The sequence below is a fragment of the Pipistrellus kuhlii genome, unplaced genomic scaffold (assembly GCF_014108245.1).
Source record: "Pipistrellus kuhlii isolate mPipKuh1 unplaced genomic scaffold, mPipKuh1.p scaffold_m20_p_19, whole genome shotgun sequence".
Lineage (NCBI taxonomy): Eukaryota > Metazoa > Chordata > Mammalia > Chiroptera > Vespertilionidae > Pipistrellus > Pipistrellus kuhlii.
Genome location: NW_023425504.1, coordinates 21,911,762 through 21,930,258, shown reverse-complemented (window position 1 = coordinate 21,930,258; position 18,497 = coordinate 21,911,762). Strand labels below are relative to the sequence as shown.

General features: G+C 40.9%; 1 protein-coding gene and 1 pseudogene across 1 annotated transcript; one reads left to right on the top strand and one right to left on the bottom strand.

The window, feature by feature from the left end:
- Positions 1–4,219: 4,219 nt before the first annotated feature.
- On the bottom strand, positions 4,220–7,922 carry LOC118721971 (annotated as a pseudogene).
- Positions 7,923–8,028: 106 nt separating this feature from the next.
- LOC118721970 (cancer/testis antigen 47A) lies at positions 8,029–10,371 on the top strand. Its single transcript, XM_045583454.1, has 3 exons — positions 8,029–8,598; positions 8,629–9,070; positions 9,933–10,371. Exons 1-3 carry the CDS (start codon positions 8,035–8,037, stop codon positions 10,106–10,108), a joined length of 1,182 nt encoding a protein of 393 aa, XP_045439410.1. The 5' UTR covers positions 8,029–8,034; the 3' UTR covers positions 10,109–10,371.
- The last annotated feature ends 8,126 nt before the right edge of the window (positions 10,372–18,497 follow it).

The following is an 18,497-nucleotide window of genomic DNA, read 5'->3' as shown; positions in this document are numbered from 1 at the left end:
TGTTTTTCTACTAGGAATTACAAACTTTAAACACATTTAAACCTTAATAAAACCTTATTTAAAAACAAATAAAAAGGGTATGTTAGCCTGACCAGTGGGGCTCAGTGGTTGAGCATCAACCTATGAATCAGGAGGTTATAATTCAATTCCCAAACAGGGCACATCCCAGGTTGTGGGCTCGATTTCCTTGTAGGGGGTATGCAGGTGGCAGCAGAACAATGATTCTCTCTCATCATTGATGTTCCCAACTCTCTCTCCCTTTCTCTCTGAAAATCAGTAAAAAAATATATTTTTAGAAAGGGTATATTAAACCCTATATTTTTATTTACTAATTATTTTGGTGTTTTCCTTTGAATTAATTAGGCAAAGAAGATACTTCAGAATGGAAATTTTATTGCTAAGTTTGAGTAAAATAAAGGGTTATTATTGGAAGGCAAATATAACATTTAAATAGATAAAATTTGATTTGAATACAAAGTAATTGAGACATTTTGATTTGTCTTTTTAAATGCTTTATATTTAAAAATGATTTATCTTAATAAAATTACTGGAACCACCAGCATTGTAGTAGGAACTGGGTAGGGACTATAATTACTTGACAGGGCAGCAGCAATCTTACTACATTTTAAATAACATATCCTTGTATAGCAGTGTGTAAATCTTACACCGTAGTGAAGGGATAGTTGTGTTGTTGTTTTTTAACTTTAAACAAATTTCATTACACAAAATTGGATATTTTTCTATTTTGTACACAATTATTCTTCTTACTCTCCGTGGAAAGGCTGCTTCTTAACTTCTCATAAGGTGATGGCAAGCACTAAAATCTTGATTTTAACAGAATAGTAGTAAAAATGACTCACTAATTTAAACTAAAAACAGTTCATTGGTTTATAACTCTGCACTTTTCAGGAATGTACAAATGTATTTTTATTCAAAAATATAAAATAACATTTCTGGTCAAGATGGTAGTGTAGGTAAAAACAGTACTTGCTTCTTCTCACAACCATATTAAAATTACAACTAAACTACAGAATAATCATAATCCAGACCACCTGAAATAAAACTGAATGGAAGGCCTACAACTAGGGAATTAAAGGAGCCACATCAAGACCGGTAGGAGGCAATGGTAAGATATGTACATATATAATACCTTAATTTAAAAAAATTAAGAAAAAAAAGAGTGGTAGGAGGGCCTTAGGCTGTTTGGCACAATGGATAGAGCATCTGCCTGTGGACTCAAGGGTCCCAGGTTCGATTCCAGTCAAGGGCATGTACCTTGGTTGTGGGCACATCCCCAGTAGGGGGTGTGCAGGAGGCATCTGATTGATGTTTCTCTCTCATCCATGTTTCTAACTCTCTCTTCCTCTCTGTAAAAAATCAATAAAATATATATTTTAAAAAATAAAAAGACTGGTAGGAAGGCTGGGGGCATGGAACAGGCTGGTTCCACATCGACATGTGTTGGATAAAAATCAGGAAGGATATCTCAACTGTGGAGGTCCCCTCTGAGGAGTCAGGGGTCCCAGTCCCACACCAGGCCCCCCAGCCCAGGGTTCCAGTCTCAGGAAGAGAAGTTCCCATAACTTCTGACTCTAAAAACCAATGGGAATTGAGGCTGAGAGAGGCCGAGGCTACTGCAGTCCCAGGCAGTTTCTCTTAAAGGGTCCCTGTACAGATTTACTTGGACTCACTTGCTCTTAGCTACAGTGTGGGGACAGCAGCTTGAAAGGCACCAGAGACATATGGGGAGGAACTGAATTGTTTGGCAATAGGGTGAGAGCTGGAGGGGCAGCTTTCTCCCAGACAGAAGTTCAGGCAGAAGCCACTGTTCTTTGATGAGCCCTTCCCCTACAGAGCCAGCAGATGGGGGCCATATGAGACTCCATCAATCTAGATTACCCTGTTTACCCCAACATGGTTATTCCCTGAGATCCTGCCTCACCCACCTTTGGGGCCCACCCAAGCTGTTTCCAGGGGCTTTACCATAGGAATGGCCTGTCTTGGCTCATGTTTCAGATTTTCCTAAAATCTCTCAAACAAGCAGCATCTGGCCTCAGCAAGCCCCATACCTCTTGCTAAGTGGCTCCAGGCCCAGCACTGGCAACAATCAACCATGTTTCACAGCTTGGCCTCACCTGGCTACCTCCAAGCACAGCACAAGAAGCATCCATCTTCAGATCACTTTGTAGCTTATATTTGGTGGTCCTTGGCAGAACACAGGCAGGGACTGACCTTGGCCTGGGTAAATCCTCCCATTGACATGCCAGAAACAATCAAGTTGCTACAATAAGAGGGTATACAGACCACACAGGTGTGCACCTTGAGTATCCATCTGTGGTGATTGAGGAGGCTGTACTACTGGACCCTACAGGATGTCTACTATATTATGCCACACTAACAAGCCTGGAAGATGTAGCAGCTCTATCTAGTACAGAGAAACAAACACAGGGAGGTGGCCAAACTAGGAGACAAAGAAGCATGGCCCAAATGAAAGAACAGAACAAAACTTCAGAAAAAAATGAAACAGAATGAAGACAACCAATCTAATAGATGCAAGTTCAAAACATTGGTTATTAGGATGCTCAAGGAACTTAGTGAGAACTTCAATAGCATAAAAAAGAACCAGTCATAAAATGGAGGGTACATTAACTGAAATAAAGAACAATTTACTGTGAATCAACAGTAGAATAGTGTAGGGAGCAGTTACAGGGTTAAACTTGATCTTGTGACTGCTCCCTAGATCTTTCCTGGGTAGCTAATGGGCTGTGGGAAGAAACTTACAAGAACATTCTAAATTACCTTCTGACTGTAAAATAAACCATCAGCTTGCAGTCTGGATCTGTTCTGTGGCCTCAGCCAGGCACAGAAGATCCACCAAGACCCAGCTTATTCTCTTTGCTTGTATTTTCTTCATCCTTCACTGACCCTCCCTCAGGCTTGCCTACCCTTGGCTGTGCTGGCACAGCACAGATTAGATGATACTAAAAATCAAATCAGTAATTTGAAATATAAACAAACAAACAAACAAACAAAATAGCTAATCAGACCAGCAAAAAGAAAGAAGAATTTTTAAAATTGAGAAAAGTGTAAGGAAACCCTGGGACAACTTTAAGCATACCAATATTTGCATCATGGGGGTGAGAAGGAGAGAGAGTGGGCAAGAAATTGAAAACATATTTGAAAAAATAATGACAGAAACCTTCCCTAACTTAGTAAAGGAAACAGACATACACATCCAGGAAGCATAGACAGTCCCAAACAAGATGAACTCAAGAGGCCCACACTAAGACACATCATAATTGAAATGCAAAAGGGCCAAAACAAACAGAGAATCTTAAAAGCAGTAAGAGAAAAGTAGTTACCTACAAGGAAGCTACCATAAGACGGTAAGCTTCTTTTTCAAACTTTGCTGGACAAAAGGAGTGGCAAGAAATATTCATAATGATGAAAGGCAAGGACCTACAATGAAGATTACCCTACAAAGTATCATTTAGAATTGAAGGGCAGACAAAGAGCTTCACATATATGAAAAAATCTCAAGTTAACCACCACCAAACCAGTTATTATATGAAATATTAAACAGTCTTATTTAAGTAGATCAAAAGAAAATAAAAATATGACAATAAGATGGCAATAAATACTTAGCAATAAATATCTGTCAACAATTGAATTTAAAAACAAAATTAACAAGCAGAATAGACTCATAGATACAGAGGACTTTTTGTTGGTTGCCACATGGGAGGGGGATTGGGAAGATGGGTGCAAAAGGTGAAGAGATGAAGAAGTACAAATTGGTTGTTATGGGGATATATAGTACAGCATAAAAAATGTAGTCAATAATATTCTAATAACTAGGTGTGGTGGTGGATGGTTGTAGGGTTTATTGGGATGATTAAGTATTAAATTATGTAATGTCCGGTCACTGGGGTGCATACCTAAAACTAATGTAATGATGTATACCAACTGTAATTGAAAATGAAAAATGATTAAATAAATAAAACAAAAAATACAAAATAAATTATCTGTAAGCATGGACAATGACAACAGTAAACCATTGTACATTGTCAACTGAAAGAAGTAACTGATGGTTATAGCAATTTTCTTAAACATCAGCCAGCCTTGTCTTCAATCATTTCCTTCAACCTACTTCTCTGAAGTTTTTTGTGCAGAGCACTGTGTTCAGCTTCCTTTCACAGTTCTCATTAATGATGGTAAAGCACTATTCTAGGATTAGAACATGCCACTTCTCATACCACCTCCCACTCTCATGCATTCTATCATTCTCATGCATTCCAGGGTCTTTCTCTTCTTTAGGAATTTCTGTCAATACAGCTTCTGCTGTTAACAAAGAGGCCACTCCAGCAGCATCCAATAAAGCAGTTCTTACTACCTTAGTTGGATCAATTATTCCTGTTCCACCAAATTCACAATCTCCAAGCATAGTATTATAACTAACTTCTGAGCAACTTTGCATAATTTTCTCAACTATCAGTGATCCCTTGACACCTACATTCTTAGCAATCGTCATTGCAGAATTTTTGAATGCTTTATAAATAACTTCTATGTCAATTTTTTAAATCTTCATTAGCTGGAATTAATGAGTCCAAGGCCAGAATGCACCAAAGCAAGGCACAACCCCCTCTAGGAACAATGCCATACTCAACAGCAGCTCATATAGCATTGAAGATAAGCATCTGTTACTATTTCTTTTCATTCACTTCAACATCATTTGTCCCACCAACCTTCAGCCCAGCTACTCCATCTGAGAGTTTTGCCAGACATTAATTTAGGTTTTCCTTTTTCATATTCATTAGTTGTGATATTTAACTGATCAGTGATTTCTTGAATATGTTTTTCCCTAGTTGAGCCTTTTCCTTTCAAGAGCAAGGCATCACCTTTGGTCACAATGACCTCTCCAACTTTTCCTAAGTCGTGAAGCTGAACATTTTCAAGATTTCTAGTCAATCCTTATTCTCCAAACACTGCACCACAGATATCAATAGCCATGTCTTTAAGCTGGTTCTACTGTCACCTAAACCTGGAGCTTTGACTGCTACAACCTGAAGGCCAATTGTTAATCTATTCAAAGCAAGTGTCCTTAGAGCTTCTCCATCTACATTTTCAGCAGTTATGACTAAGGGCTCCTGGTGAGCATTGGGAGTTTCAAGAGCAGGTATAATGGTCTCAATACTAGAAATTTTCTTCTCCCTCAATATAACATAGGCATCTTGGAATTCACATTTCTGACCTTTTGCTGTATTAATAAACTATGGAGAAATATAACCCAAATCAAACTTCATGCCATCAATAATTTCTAACTAATCATTTAGTGTTTTACCATCCTTTACTGTGATGACACCCTTTCTTCCAACCTTTTTCATCACATCAGAAATGATGTCACCAATTTCTTTTTTTTTTAATATATTTTATTGATTTTTTTACAGAGAGGAAGGGAGAGAGATAGAGAGCCAGAAACGTCGACCAGCCGCCTCCTGCACATCCCCCCCCCCCCCCAGGGATGTGCCCACAGCCAAAGTACATGCCCTTGACCGGAATCGAACCCGGGACCTTTCAGTCAGCAGACTGATGCTCTACCACTGAGCCAAACCAGTTTCGGCTGATGTCGCCAATTTTTTGTCTCTATTTGCAGAAATTTTGTAGCAACCTGAGCTATTTCTTCAGGGGTTGTCACAGGTTTCAACTGTTTTTAAAGTTTAGAAATTACAGCATCAACAGCTAACATCACATATCTCCTGATATCCATTGGATCAGCACATTCACTGATATTCTCAACGCCTTCCTTGGCAAGATAGTGTGGCAGTACACTAGTAGTGGTAATGCCATTCCCAGCCTCTTCATTTGCATTATTGGCAACATCTTGAACAGGTTTAGCACCAATATTTTTATATTTATCTCTTAAGCCTTAAGACTTAAGGCAATGGACTTTGCAAATATCACACTATCTTTTGTTAATTTGGGACTGCCCAAACTCTGTTCAATAATCACTGTTCTTCTCTTTGGCCCTGTAGTAATGGTACAGCATCAGCTAAAAAATCTATACCTTGAAACACTGAGGCTTGGGTAACTGCACCAAAATTTACATCTTTGTCATAATCCTGAGTGAGATGAGGAGCCAGTGCCCTGGAAACTGGCCTAACCTGACAAAGGACTTTGTGTAGGGTAGTTTCAATGCAGGCAAGCTGTGAGACAGGCCATCAACGGTGAGTAAGGGAACAGGATATTTATAATGCTGCATTAGAATTGAATTACTTAGCTCTGTTCTTCTCTGTTATATAAAATAAATGTTTCATATCATTTACTTATAGAGGGAATAAGGTAATATTTTCCTTTTTATATTTCTATGTTTAAAATTACCTTTCCTAATCAGAAAATGACCAACTCTCTATTGACTTTCTACTTGTTTTCACATTCTTCCCCTTATTCTTCTAGGATTAATAATAGCCCTTTTTCACTAGCATCATCACTGCTATCTAATTCACAGCATAATTGTGCAAGCATATTTAATGCTGGGTTTGATTTAATATGTAATACATATAGTGAGGTAGTACCCCTAACAGCTGCAGTTTCTTACTTGGCTAAGATATTTCATATTTAAGTGTTAGCTTTCTACTTTGGTGAAATCATATCAGCAGATGTCAGAAGGAGGGATTCCCTTTGGTGTTTGATCTTCTACTTAAGAAATACCATTAAAATTCTCTTTGTATTTTGGAGGATATGGGGTTTGAATTAATTGACATACATAGAGAGGAACCTAACTTTTGAATTGAGAATGAATTATAAAATTGATGAGATACAAAGTTGTTCTTCATTGTGCAGTTGTTGGCAATATGAAAGATTTAATGTTCTTCTATTCAGCTCTTAAGTACTGAAACCATATTTCCACTCCTCCTTTCTCTCCCTCCCTCTGCTCCAAGGATAAAGAAAATGATAATTTTTTCATTGTACATTCAATTCCCATATTAACTAAGACTATATGCAGGCACTGTACCAGGAATTTTTAGATTTTTACCTGTATTTCAGTTAAAATGCTAGTGTTTAAAAACAATTTCAAGGAATGATATCATCTGCTTTGCTTATTTAAAGCATCGGTGGTAGAAGCATTTAAGTAAATTCTATAGAATACATTTTTGAAATAGCACATCTCTGAAGTCATAAATTGATTCAGATTCTAACCCTTTTCTGTACTCAAGCAGATGAAAATGCATCTATTATATAAATGAGAAAACCTTGTATGCTAATTGAACATGCATTTTAAACCCTTTAAAAACACTCAGCATATTTTAAAAAGATAAATTGTGTAAAACCTCATTACAGTTCAACAGATGAGCATACACAATCAATTTTTATAGAGATCACTAACTTTGAACCACAATTAAGCAAAATGTTATTCTCCCAAAAGACGTACACTCTTCTTATTAATAGACCTTTATTATAAAAATTGTATGCAATTAGCATTATACTTTTAGTTTCAAGAATAAAATAGTTGTGGACATTTGTTTTCTCTCTTGTTACATGAGTATCTACATAGTAGTTTCAAATGTACTTCTGAGTTACCAAACCCAAAATTTTTATTCTCTGCCCTTTACAGCAGTGATTTTCAACCAGTTTCATCTCATGACACACATAAAGTAATTACTTAAATTCTGTGGCACACCAAAAAATATATTTATGACTGATCTGGGGGGGAAGGGGAAGTACAATTTTGATTCATTCACACTGACAGCTAGTGTGTTGGCATTATCAATTTTTTAAATATATTTTTATTGTTGGTATTATTACAGATATCTCCCATTGTCATCTTTTTAATGTAAAAAAGTCAGTGCCCCTAACTAGTCAGGTATTCCACGTTTTTAAAATTCCTATGACACCCTTGAAAATTACTGCACCCAGGGTACCTCCATATTGGACTACTATAGATTTCAGACAATAGCAAAATTGAAAGGGCAGGACTTGTGTGGACCTGCAGGTAGCTCAGGACCCTAAGGCCTCAAAGTCATTCATTGGACAAACAGCATGTCAATCCTCACTTCCCAGCCAATGAACATGAAGCTTGTAAGAAGCAGACACGGCCCTTTGTTGACTCATCTGGCCCCACCCCCGTGGCGTGGGGAAGCCTTGGTGGGTGTTTCCGGCCATCCACCCCTGCCTATCAGAGGCCGTTGCCCACTTGACAGACAGCTCCTCCACTGCCCCGCCCCCTCCCATGATCCTCCTGTCAGCGGCCTCCTCTCCCTGGCAGCCATCTTGACCAGCGACGCCACAGCCCTATCGCTGCCGGTTGAGGTACTGTCCGCTGGCATGTCTGACAGCGATGACGGAAGCCAGGCCCCAGGTGGCCAGGAGAGCCCCGTGGGCGTGGTGGGAGCCTGGGTCAGGGAAGATGGAGAGCAGGATGCCCTGATCCTCAGCTCCGGGCCCCAGGGGGACGGGGATGACGCCGCTGCCGCCATAGTGGCCGAAGAAGTCGCAGAGGCCATGGAGAGCCTGGGGGAGGAGGCCGGGGCAGTGGGAGACCCTGAAAGCAGCACCAGTGAGGAGGATTCTGACATTGGCCCAGCTGAGGAGAAAGAGGAGGGAGAGGAGGGGGAGGAGGGAGAGGAGGAAGAAGAGGAGGAGGAGGAAGAGGAGGAGGAAGAGGAGGAGCAGGAGGAGAACTTGGTGCCAGGCCAGAACATGGTGATGGACCCCAACCAGTTACCTTTGGCTGGTTTCCACATTGTGTTCCCTGATCTGGTGCGCACAATGCTGCGCCGCCTGTACCACAATGACCACATCCTCGTGCGTCCCCACGGAGGCCGCAGTATCATCCTGCCCAGACATCACCTGCCAGGTCAGGCGGCCCAGATTCGCATGCCAGATGCCTCTGGAGAGGGTGCTGCAGCTGTGCTGCCTGAGGACTTCAGCAACAGAGCCGTAGGTTCTGGAGAGGGGTTCCCTGCCCCAGATCCTGAGGACAAAGTGGAGGCCAAGGTGGAGGAGGAGTCTGCGCCTGGGGAGATGGCAGAGGAGGCACAGGAGGAGCCCACGCAGGAGGCCGAAGCCCCCCAGGGTGAGGATCTGGCGGAGCAGAGCGGATAGGGTCTGGTGGTGAGGCCCCGGGAGCAGGGAGGCCCCTGGCAGGGGGTGGGGGGAAAGGGGGGCCGCCTATGAGCAGCGGTGGCACAGCTGGCACACTGGCCTGTCATGCTCTCTCCGCTGGGTGGGGGCCCTCAACACCCTGCAGGCCGAGGAGAAGCCCAGCTCCATTATGGCCTTCTCCGCCTTGAGGGGGAAAGTACGTTGTCCTCTCCCGACCTCTGCTAAGACCGTGCAGTTCACTGCCCACAGACCAATGTCCGCCTGTCCCAGGGGCAGGTGTTCAGGAGGGAGTCGGGGAGGACACGGGCGGGGGGCCTGAAGGAAAAGAACAAGCAAATGGCATACCTGGTGTTTGGTTCTTGGCTTCTGAAAGTGTCAAGATTCTTAGAAAGTTGATCCCCAAACATTAAGAACTGATCCCGAGGACTTTGTAAAAATGAAATATTCAGGGGGTTGAGGAACTAATGTGCTTCACCATACAATTTGTCCCTGAGGCAAAAGTATTTTCCCAAGACAGTTCTGATTAGAACATACAGAATATCCTAGACCCTGGTTACCCTGATCCCTTTTTCTCTGAAAGACCAGAAGTCATCAACAGCTCATGTTTACTAGAAAAAGAGAAATAATGTCACTGTGAAAACGATCAAGCCGCAGAGATGTAAGGGCCATGGGAGTGTTGCAGCAACTAGTAGGAAGGTGCCTTGCTAGTCTTTTCCTAGTTACTTCCATCCTCCTACTTCTCCTGAGGGTTTATATGTGTCCCCATTCATTATGAGTTGGGATTTTCTTCTGTGAATGTCTGATCCCAAAGCCTGTCTTATTCTTCACTAAAGAAACAACTGAAGAAGAGGCCCAGGGTGCTGAAAGTAAGGAAGACAACGAGGAGGGGAACAAAAAACAGGAACCTGAAAAGAATATGGATCCAGCAGAGAGCAGGTCCAGAAAATCCAGGTATCTGTGTGTAGCTTTGAATATCATACAACCATTTCTGGCGTTTACCTGTTACTGACAGCAATTCTCCCAGTAAATTAATTAAGAAAAAAACATTTGTTTAAAACTAGCTTTAAAATTCAATTTTATCTACTTAGAACGTTAATAGACTACTCATACAACTAGTAATATAAAACACATTATTACTGAACTAAACTTCATGGCTACTCATTTGTTCTCATGAAGGCTTCTGTCTACTACCTGTAAAGACTAACGAATGGTAAATATATCAGTACCTAAGGCCAATATTTGTTTAGAAAACAGTTACTAGATACAGCAGCTTAAGTAGCTGGGCTGTGTGGTTGGGCCTTCATTGCTTGGCCATAGAAATACATTCTGATTATTATGCTAAATGAACTAAACCAGTTAAAGACAAATACCATATGATCTCAGTTATATGTGGACTCTAATGAACAAAACAAATTGATAAACAAAATAGAAGCAGAGGCATAGATACATGGAACAAACTGACAGCTGTCAAAGAGAGGGTGGTGGAGAAGACTAGATGAAAGAAGGTGAAGAGATTAGCCAATGAACATATATGCCTAACCCATAGACACAGCAAATATATGGTGATGGCCAGAGGGATGTGGGGGCAGGGACTGGGTGGAGGTGGGCAAAGAGGGGTGGTAAATGAGGACATCTGTAATCATGTCAAGAACAAAAATAAAGTTAAAAAAGAAATCGGTCTCCTATACAAACTAGGAGACAAGGACTACTTACAAACAGCAAAAAGTTAATTTCAAGTAGGACCACATTTAATGATTAATACCTAAACCTTTGGTTGTAGATTTTTGCATTTTGTGTGACAGTCAAAAGAAAAGAAACTTAGTCATTGTATGATTACTGTTTATCACTGAATTGGTAATTAAGTCTCAAGGTTTATCTTTGTGTATTATTTAAATGATTAAATTTTTCTCTCTTTTTTGGCATATTTATAGCTGTATATTTTATTACTAGAGGCCCGATGCACAAATTTGTGCATGGGTGGGGTCCCTCGGCCTGGTGGACAATAGGGCGATCAAGGCCATCTTTCCCAGTCCAGATCAGGCCAGCTGGCTGAGGGAGGGACCGTGGGAGGTTGGCTGTGGGAGCACACTGACCACCAGAGGACAGCTCCTGTGTTGAGCGTCTGCCCCCTGGTGGTCTGTGCACATCATAGCGACTGGTCGTTTACTTGACCAGTCGCAATGGTTGCTTAGGCTCTTAGATATATAGATAGCCTCTCATACGGGAGATATGGAAAACTAAGGGCTTGGGTGGTTAAGGGAGTGTCACTTGTGGAGTGAGCACAGGCTTTTAAGGTGGAGAGATTTATTTAAATCCCAGTTTGGCCTCTAGGGAAAAGAAAAGACATTTATGGTGTCAGGCAAAAGGGAGACAAGTTGGTATGATCACAATTGAAGCCATGGGTTATAGGAGTTCCCTATATCTAAAGGTGCAGGTTACAATTAGCAGATATTTGGCCCTGTCCAAAAGTCCACAGAGACATTTGATCTATGCCAAAAAGTCCTTGATATTTAAATTCTGCTTTTCTGCAAGATTGGAGCCCTGAGTGATCGACCTAACTCCATGTGCATTAGGAGTTAGGCTACTGAGGCAAGAAGGATTACTATTGGCAATTTGCCCAGAATACAATTATTGGACCAATAAAACATGATAGTATTTTTATGTATTAATCCTATAAATCAGAAGTGTATATAAACATTATGGGCTTTTTGAATCCAGGATGTTTCTTAAGCATGGGCATTCTGGACAGAACCAACTATCAAGGCATCTTAGTATGGACCAAATTTCTCAATAGATCTCTTGGACAGAACCAAATGATCTGCAAGGCAGGTTGCAAGAGGGAAGCATGTTGTTCTTCTCTCCTTATTGAGATATAGCACACAAATGCAGCAGGTACACATAGGGCTATTTTCTTAGATTTAGAAAGTCAGTGGAGTTGGTTAATGCCTTGTAAGTGTTCATTTTCTCTCTTTTCATCCTGCAGTTTGGAGAACTAGAAAGAAGATAAAGAAGAAATAATTTATTGTTTCCTCTTTTTAAGTTTTTAATTTTTATAAATCCATGTTAATTGTATGAAACAGTGATATTATTCTAAAGTTCATCACCCAAACAGTGCTATCCATTGATATCTAAGTTTTATTTCTTATAGCTAAATTTGGCAGCATTTGTTTTAGTTAAAAATACATTTGTTTCAATTAATAAATTGAAATGCAGGCAGAGTTTATTTAGATGAATAATCCCAACTCATATGTCTCTTATCTCTTTGTTTCAAAAGATATCACTTTCCACATTTTGTAAGCCTGTTTTAAATTATTTTATGGCAGCCCAAAATAAATTAAAATGTCAAGGTGAAAACAATTTTTGAAAGAGAGATGATGTCAAGCTTTTAGAGCTGCTCTGTCTGATTTGAAATGTGCTTAACTATAAAAGGTGTTACCATTCTCACTAATAAACTGCATACTGATTACCTGTTTAAATGATAATATATTGAGTTAAAATATACTATTAAAGTGAATTTGCCTGTTTTTCTTTTGATGCAGCTACTAGAAAACTTTAAATTACACATGTGACTTGCATTATATGTCTGCTAGACAGAGGGGCTCTAGAACAGTTTTGAAGGAAACCTCATAGATGGCCCAGCATGCCAGGAGACCAGATGACACTGCTGAGCCTGGGCCCAGACATATTTTTGGAGCAGTGGTTCTCGTTGTTTGGTCCCCAAAACAGCACCATGAGCATCACCGAGGAATTCTTAGGCTCCACCCAAGACCTAGTCAATCAGAAACTCTAAGGGTAGCCCAGCAGCCTGTGTTTAGCAGGCTCTGCAGGGGATTCTGATGAAGTGCAGGCTTGGGAAGGACTAGTTTAAAGGTTTGAGAAGCACTATTAAAGCCACAGGGGAAGAGGCTGAGCCTCACCCAAGGTAGGACCAGCCTTAACTAACTGACTTGGAACTGTTGCAGGTAAACTGAACAGGACGGTAAGGGCTGGACTGTGGAGAGCAGAACTTACAGGAGCTGAAAGATAGGGGGGCTGAGAGCAGGTGATGGCAGCAGAAAAATGCATAAGGGGGGAAAGCTGGTTCAAGAAGGATACAAACATAATACCACATACATGAAGTCTAAAAACATGCAAACTAATCACCATATATTGATTGCGGATATAATTTTCTGAAGTAAAAAGCATGCTCATAGGAACTGTGTACCAGCATGTGTGGGAAAGATAAAAGACTTCATTTAGAATTATGGTTACCTCTTGGAGAAAGAAAAGGAAAGGATCTTATTAAGGAGGGTTCCACAGTGGGCTTTAACTTAAGAAATGTAAGGTTACTTGCCACACTCCAGCTTAGTGACACCCTGAGACCCTGCCCCACTCTGAGACCCCACCCCATCCTGAGGCCCTGCCCCACACACATCAGCTTTTGCATATAAATGGCCTGCACTGTGGCAGGTTAATGAAATAAACTGCAGCTCCAGTCAGACTTCTCCAAAACCACCAAGTCCCAAGTAAAGAGGAGAAAACTATAGTTCTTCCTGTAGCTCTTGCTGGGTGACCTCAGACAGCAGCTGACCTGCACCCCATTGGAGATCCAGAAACTAGTGTATCTAGTGGTTGGTGTGAGACAACACCAGATTTCAACTACTCTCATAAGGGATACATTCAAGAGGCAGATTCAGTGAATACCAAAGCCTTACTGGAACAAGTCCTGCCCCATAAATATGTCTCAGGCACAGCAATTCTTCCATTAAAGATTCAGCAGGTCCCCACAGCCAATTGGCCTGGAGGTCAATTCCTCCCAGTGACACCAACAACAATCAAGACTTAACTACAACAAGGCTATACACACAGTCCACAAAGGGGTGCACCAAGAGTGTCCACATCAAGTAACTGGGAGGCTGACCCATTGAACCATATAGGACACCCAGAAAACAAAGCTACCATACCAACTCAGGGAAGCAGCGAAAATGAGGAAATAAGGAAACAAATCATAAACGAAAGAAATGCAGAAGAACATATGCTGGACACAGAGTTCAAAACCACAGTTATAAGGTTTTTCAAGAATTTCCTAGAAAAGGCTGATAAATTTAGCGAGACCCTCAAGGATATGAAAGAGACCCTTGAGGATATGGAAAGAACCAACTAGAAATTAAACATACACTGACTGAAATAAAAAATATTATACAGAGACCCAACAGCAGACTAGAGGAACACAAGAATCAAGTCAAAGATTTGGAATACAAAGAGACAACACTCCTCCAGAGAAGCAAGAAGAGAAGAGAATCCAGAAAGTTGAAGATACCCTGTTTCCCCAAAAATAAGACAGTGTCTTATATTAATTTTTGGTCCCAAAGATGCGCTAGGTCTTATTTTCAGGGGATGTCTTATTTTTCCATGAAGAAGGATACGGTACACATTTATTGTTAAATGAAAATAAAGGAAATTTATTACCTGTATATGGTACGGTAGTACGGTAGTTGTCAACACAAACCAGACAAACTGTGAATCCTACAGTATCAAGAATTTACTCATTTATTCAATGACAATCATGTCATCATCTTCTGGAACATCATTATAACAATCCAATTCCTAAATTTCCTGGTGAATTTCTTGTGACTCCATGTCTTTCAGAATCAGTGGACCAAATCTCTCATGTTTAGCAATAGCACTGTCTTTAAATGAGTACTTCTTCTTAAGGTAGCCTGCTCACAGTGCATTTGCAATGCAACTGTCAGTGATTTTCTCCCATGAATTCTTCACTCAAGTTACAACTTCTTGCAGTTTAGGTTTCACAAAGTTTCCACAATGATTTCTCTCCATTATATTTTCAATGTAATCATTAATTTCCATGTGCAAATTGTCTTTGAATGGCTTGTTTATTGCAATATCAAGAGTCTGGAGATAGACAGTCATTCCTGCAGGAATCTTTATCTGATCTATTTTTCTTTCGTGAAGAAATGTCTTCATGTCTTTAGCATGGTGAGTGCTGGCTGCATCCCAGACTAGCAGACCTCTTTGGCTCCCTCACATAACAAGCAGCAGCATTAAATCAACCCACTTACTTATAACTGCTTGTGTGGCCCAGGCTTTTTCAGTTTCAAGAATAAAAACGCCCAAAACACGTTCAATCTTTTCCTTCTTGCCCTTAGAAATGATTAAAGATGGGATTTTAGTGCCATCCAGACGAATTGCCAAAATACAGGAAACACGTGCACTTTTGTAAGCAGTGGAGGGAATGTACACTAAGGAGGCACCCTGCTGTTCAATTGTTGTTTGAGATGATTGGCCCATAAACACTGCAGTTTCATCCATAGCAATCATGTTGGAAAGATTGTATTTAGAGAAGTCAGCATCATCAATAAAGGACTTGAATGCAAATGCTTGCTTAATAACTTGAGTATCTTCCAACCTAAACAATGTTGTAGATCTTCTTAAAGACAGTTCACTTCACTGAAGGAAATTATCCAGCCAATGTTGTGATGCTTTGAAGTCTTCGGGGGCTATGTCAAACTGTGGTGCCATTGCAAGGGCAAATTCTTGAATCTGAGCCCTATTCACAACCAAAGCCTTTGCTCTCCTGTCAACAACCCATTCACAGATCAGGTCTTCCAGCTCGGAAAATAATGTTTGCCGACCTGATCCACATTTGTGCTTTTTAGCATTTCCCTTGTCCATTTGTTCAATGAGGTTACCATACTCATACTCGATTTCGGACCAATCGGATACTCAACATCTTCTCTTTGCAGAAAGCAGTAAGATTTTGGCCCCAGAAGTCTTCCATGATTCCTTTCTTGTACTCCATGGAGTAGCTTTTTCTTTTTGCGCTCATTTCTAGGGGTGAAAAAAGGAATTGGAGTATCAAGGTGGGGGGAGGGGGATCACTTAAAATGACACAGAGGGATCAGAGGGGGGAATCAAAATGGCACAGGAGAATCAGAGGGGGGATTACCATTTTAGTAACCCCTTTTGATCTTCCTGTGTCATTTTAAGTGACTCCTCTCCCCCACCCTTGTGCCACTGAACATCTTCACCAGACATCCCCCCAACCCCTTTATCAGACATTTACTCCCTGGGGCTTGCCTGGGGACTGTCACTTGGCTTGCTGGGGCCTGGATCTGGGCTGGAGCAGGGTCTGCCACTGACTGAGAACCTTCAGTCATCATGAGGGCTGCCGCGAGCATCAGGTAGTGTCACCAGAGACAGACCAGCACTCACCACCTTCACCGCATCCTGTCCACTCTAATCTTCCTGTTCTTCTACACACATCTGCGAAAGTCTCTTCCTCTCTTACCCCACCCCCCCGCGCTCACCACTCACTCTGACCTCTGCTCAGCCTCCACACAGCAGTGACATCAGGACTCCGCGTTACGTCACTGGTTGTTAGACGCCAGTCGGGGTGGCCCAAGCTACCAGTTTACGGTAAATTAATTTTCATTCTGAGACAGAGCCTGGGGGGGGGGGGGCTTATTTTCGGGGGGATGCCTTATATTTTACTCAGAAGGAAACCTGTAAGTAGGTCTTATTTTAGGAGGATGTTTTATTTTCGGGGAAACATGGTAGTATAAGAAGCCTCTGGGACAACTGCAAGCATACCAACATCAGATTTGTGGGGGTGCCAGAAGAGGAGAGAGAGCAAGACACTGAAAACCTATTTGAAGAAATAATGACTTCCACCACCTGGTGAAAGAAATAGACTTACAAGTCCAGGAAGTGCACAGAACCCCAAACAAAAGGAACCCAAAGAGGACCACACCAAGAAACATCATAATTAAAATGCCAAGAGCAAAAGACAAAGAGATAATCTTATAAGCAGCAAGAGAAAAACAGTTAATTACCTACAAGGGAGCACCCATATGATTATCAGCTGATTTCTCAACAGAAACTGTGCAGGCCAGAAGGTAGTGGCAAGAAATATTCAAGGTGATGAATAGCAAGAACCTACAACCAAGATTATTCTACCCAGCAAAATTATCATTCAAAATTGAAGGGCATATAAAAAGCTTCACAGATCAGAAAAAGCTAAAGGAGTTCAACACCACCAAACTGATATTATATGAAATGCTAAAAGGTGTTTTTTAAAAAGAGGAAAAAAGGAAAAAGTAAAGATAAAAATCATGAACAACAAATATATATCTATCAACAAGTGAATCTAAAAGTCAAGTGAATTAAAAATCTGAGGAACAGAATAAACTGGTGAATATAATAGAATCAGGGACATAAAATGGGAGGGGATTGATAATTGTCAGGGGCAAAAAGGTGTCTGAGTGGGGGGTACAGGAAGAGACTGGACAAAAACCATACACCTATGGGTGAGGATGGGGGGGGGGGTAAAGGCAGAGGGTGGTGTGGGGACTGTTTGGAGGGGAGCTATGGGGGGGAGGAGAAACAATTGTAATAATCTGAACAATATTTATTAAATAAAAAATGTAAGGTTACATATCAAGCTGTGTGGTACCTACATAGATGTTGATAGTATTATTCCCTATATCTTTGTGTAAGTCTGAAATATTTCCTAATAAAAATTAGGAAAATAGCCAAAACCAGTTTGGCTCAATGGATAGAGAGTAAGCCTGTAGACTGAAAGGTTCCAGGTTCGATTTCGGTCAAGGGCATGTACCTTGGTTGCGGGCACATCCCCAGTAAGGGGGTGCACAAGAGGCAGCTGATTGATGATTCTCTCTCATCAATGTTTCTAACTCTCTATCCCTCTCTCTTCCTCTCTGTAAAAAAAAAAAAAGGAAAATAAAAAGAGGAAAGGGAAAGAATGTATTTAATCTGTGAGCTCTGTTTAAGGGGGAAAAGGTGGAGTCCTATTTGACCAAAGGATCAGAGAAAGGGCAGAGAGGCTCTTGCAGGTTGAAATTAGACAGCCTCATTTTTGCATTTAGTTAAGGCTTCCTAAGTGCTCTCTTAATTGCACTGATACCTTCTCTCATATATTCTGTGATATCACATCTCATATTCTAACTTATATTGTTATTCTTTAATTGAGGTGAAATTTACATAAAATTAGCCATTTAAAAGTGAAAAATTCAATGTTAATTACAATTCTGTGCATCCATCAACTCTTTAGTTCCAAAATATTTTAATCACCCCAAAACCCTGTTTCCATTAGTCATTCTCCATCTCCCCACCCCCCATCCCCTGGCAACCACCAATCTGCTTTCCACCTCCATGAATTTACCTATTCTTGGACATATTATATGAATGAAATCATATATCTGGCCTTTTGGGTCTGGCTTCTTTCACTTAGCATAATGTTTTCAGGATTCATCCACATGGTAGCATGTATCAGTACTTCATTCCTTTTTACAGTTTAACTAGATGCCTGGTGCATGAAATTTGTGCATGGGGTAGGAGGTGTCTCTCAGCCCAGGCTGCACTCTCTCCAATCTTGGACC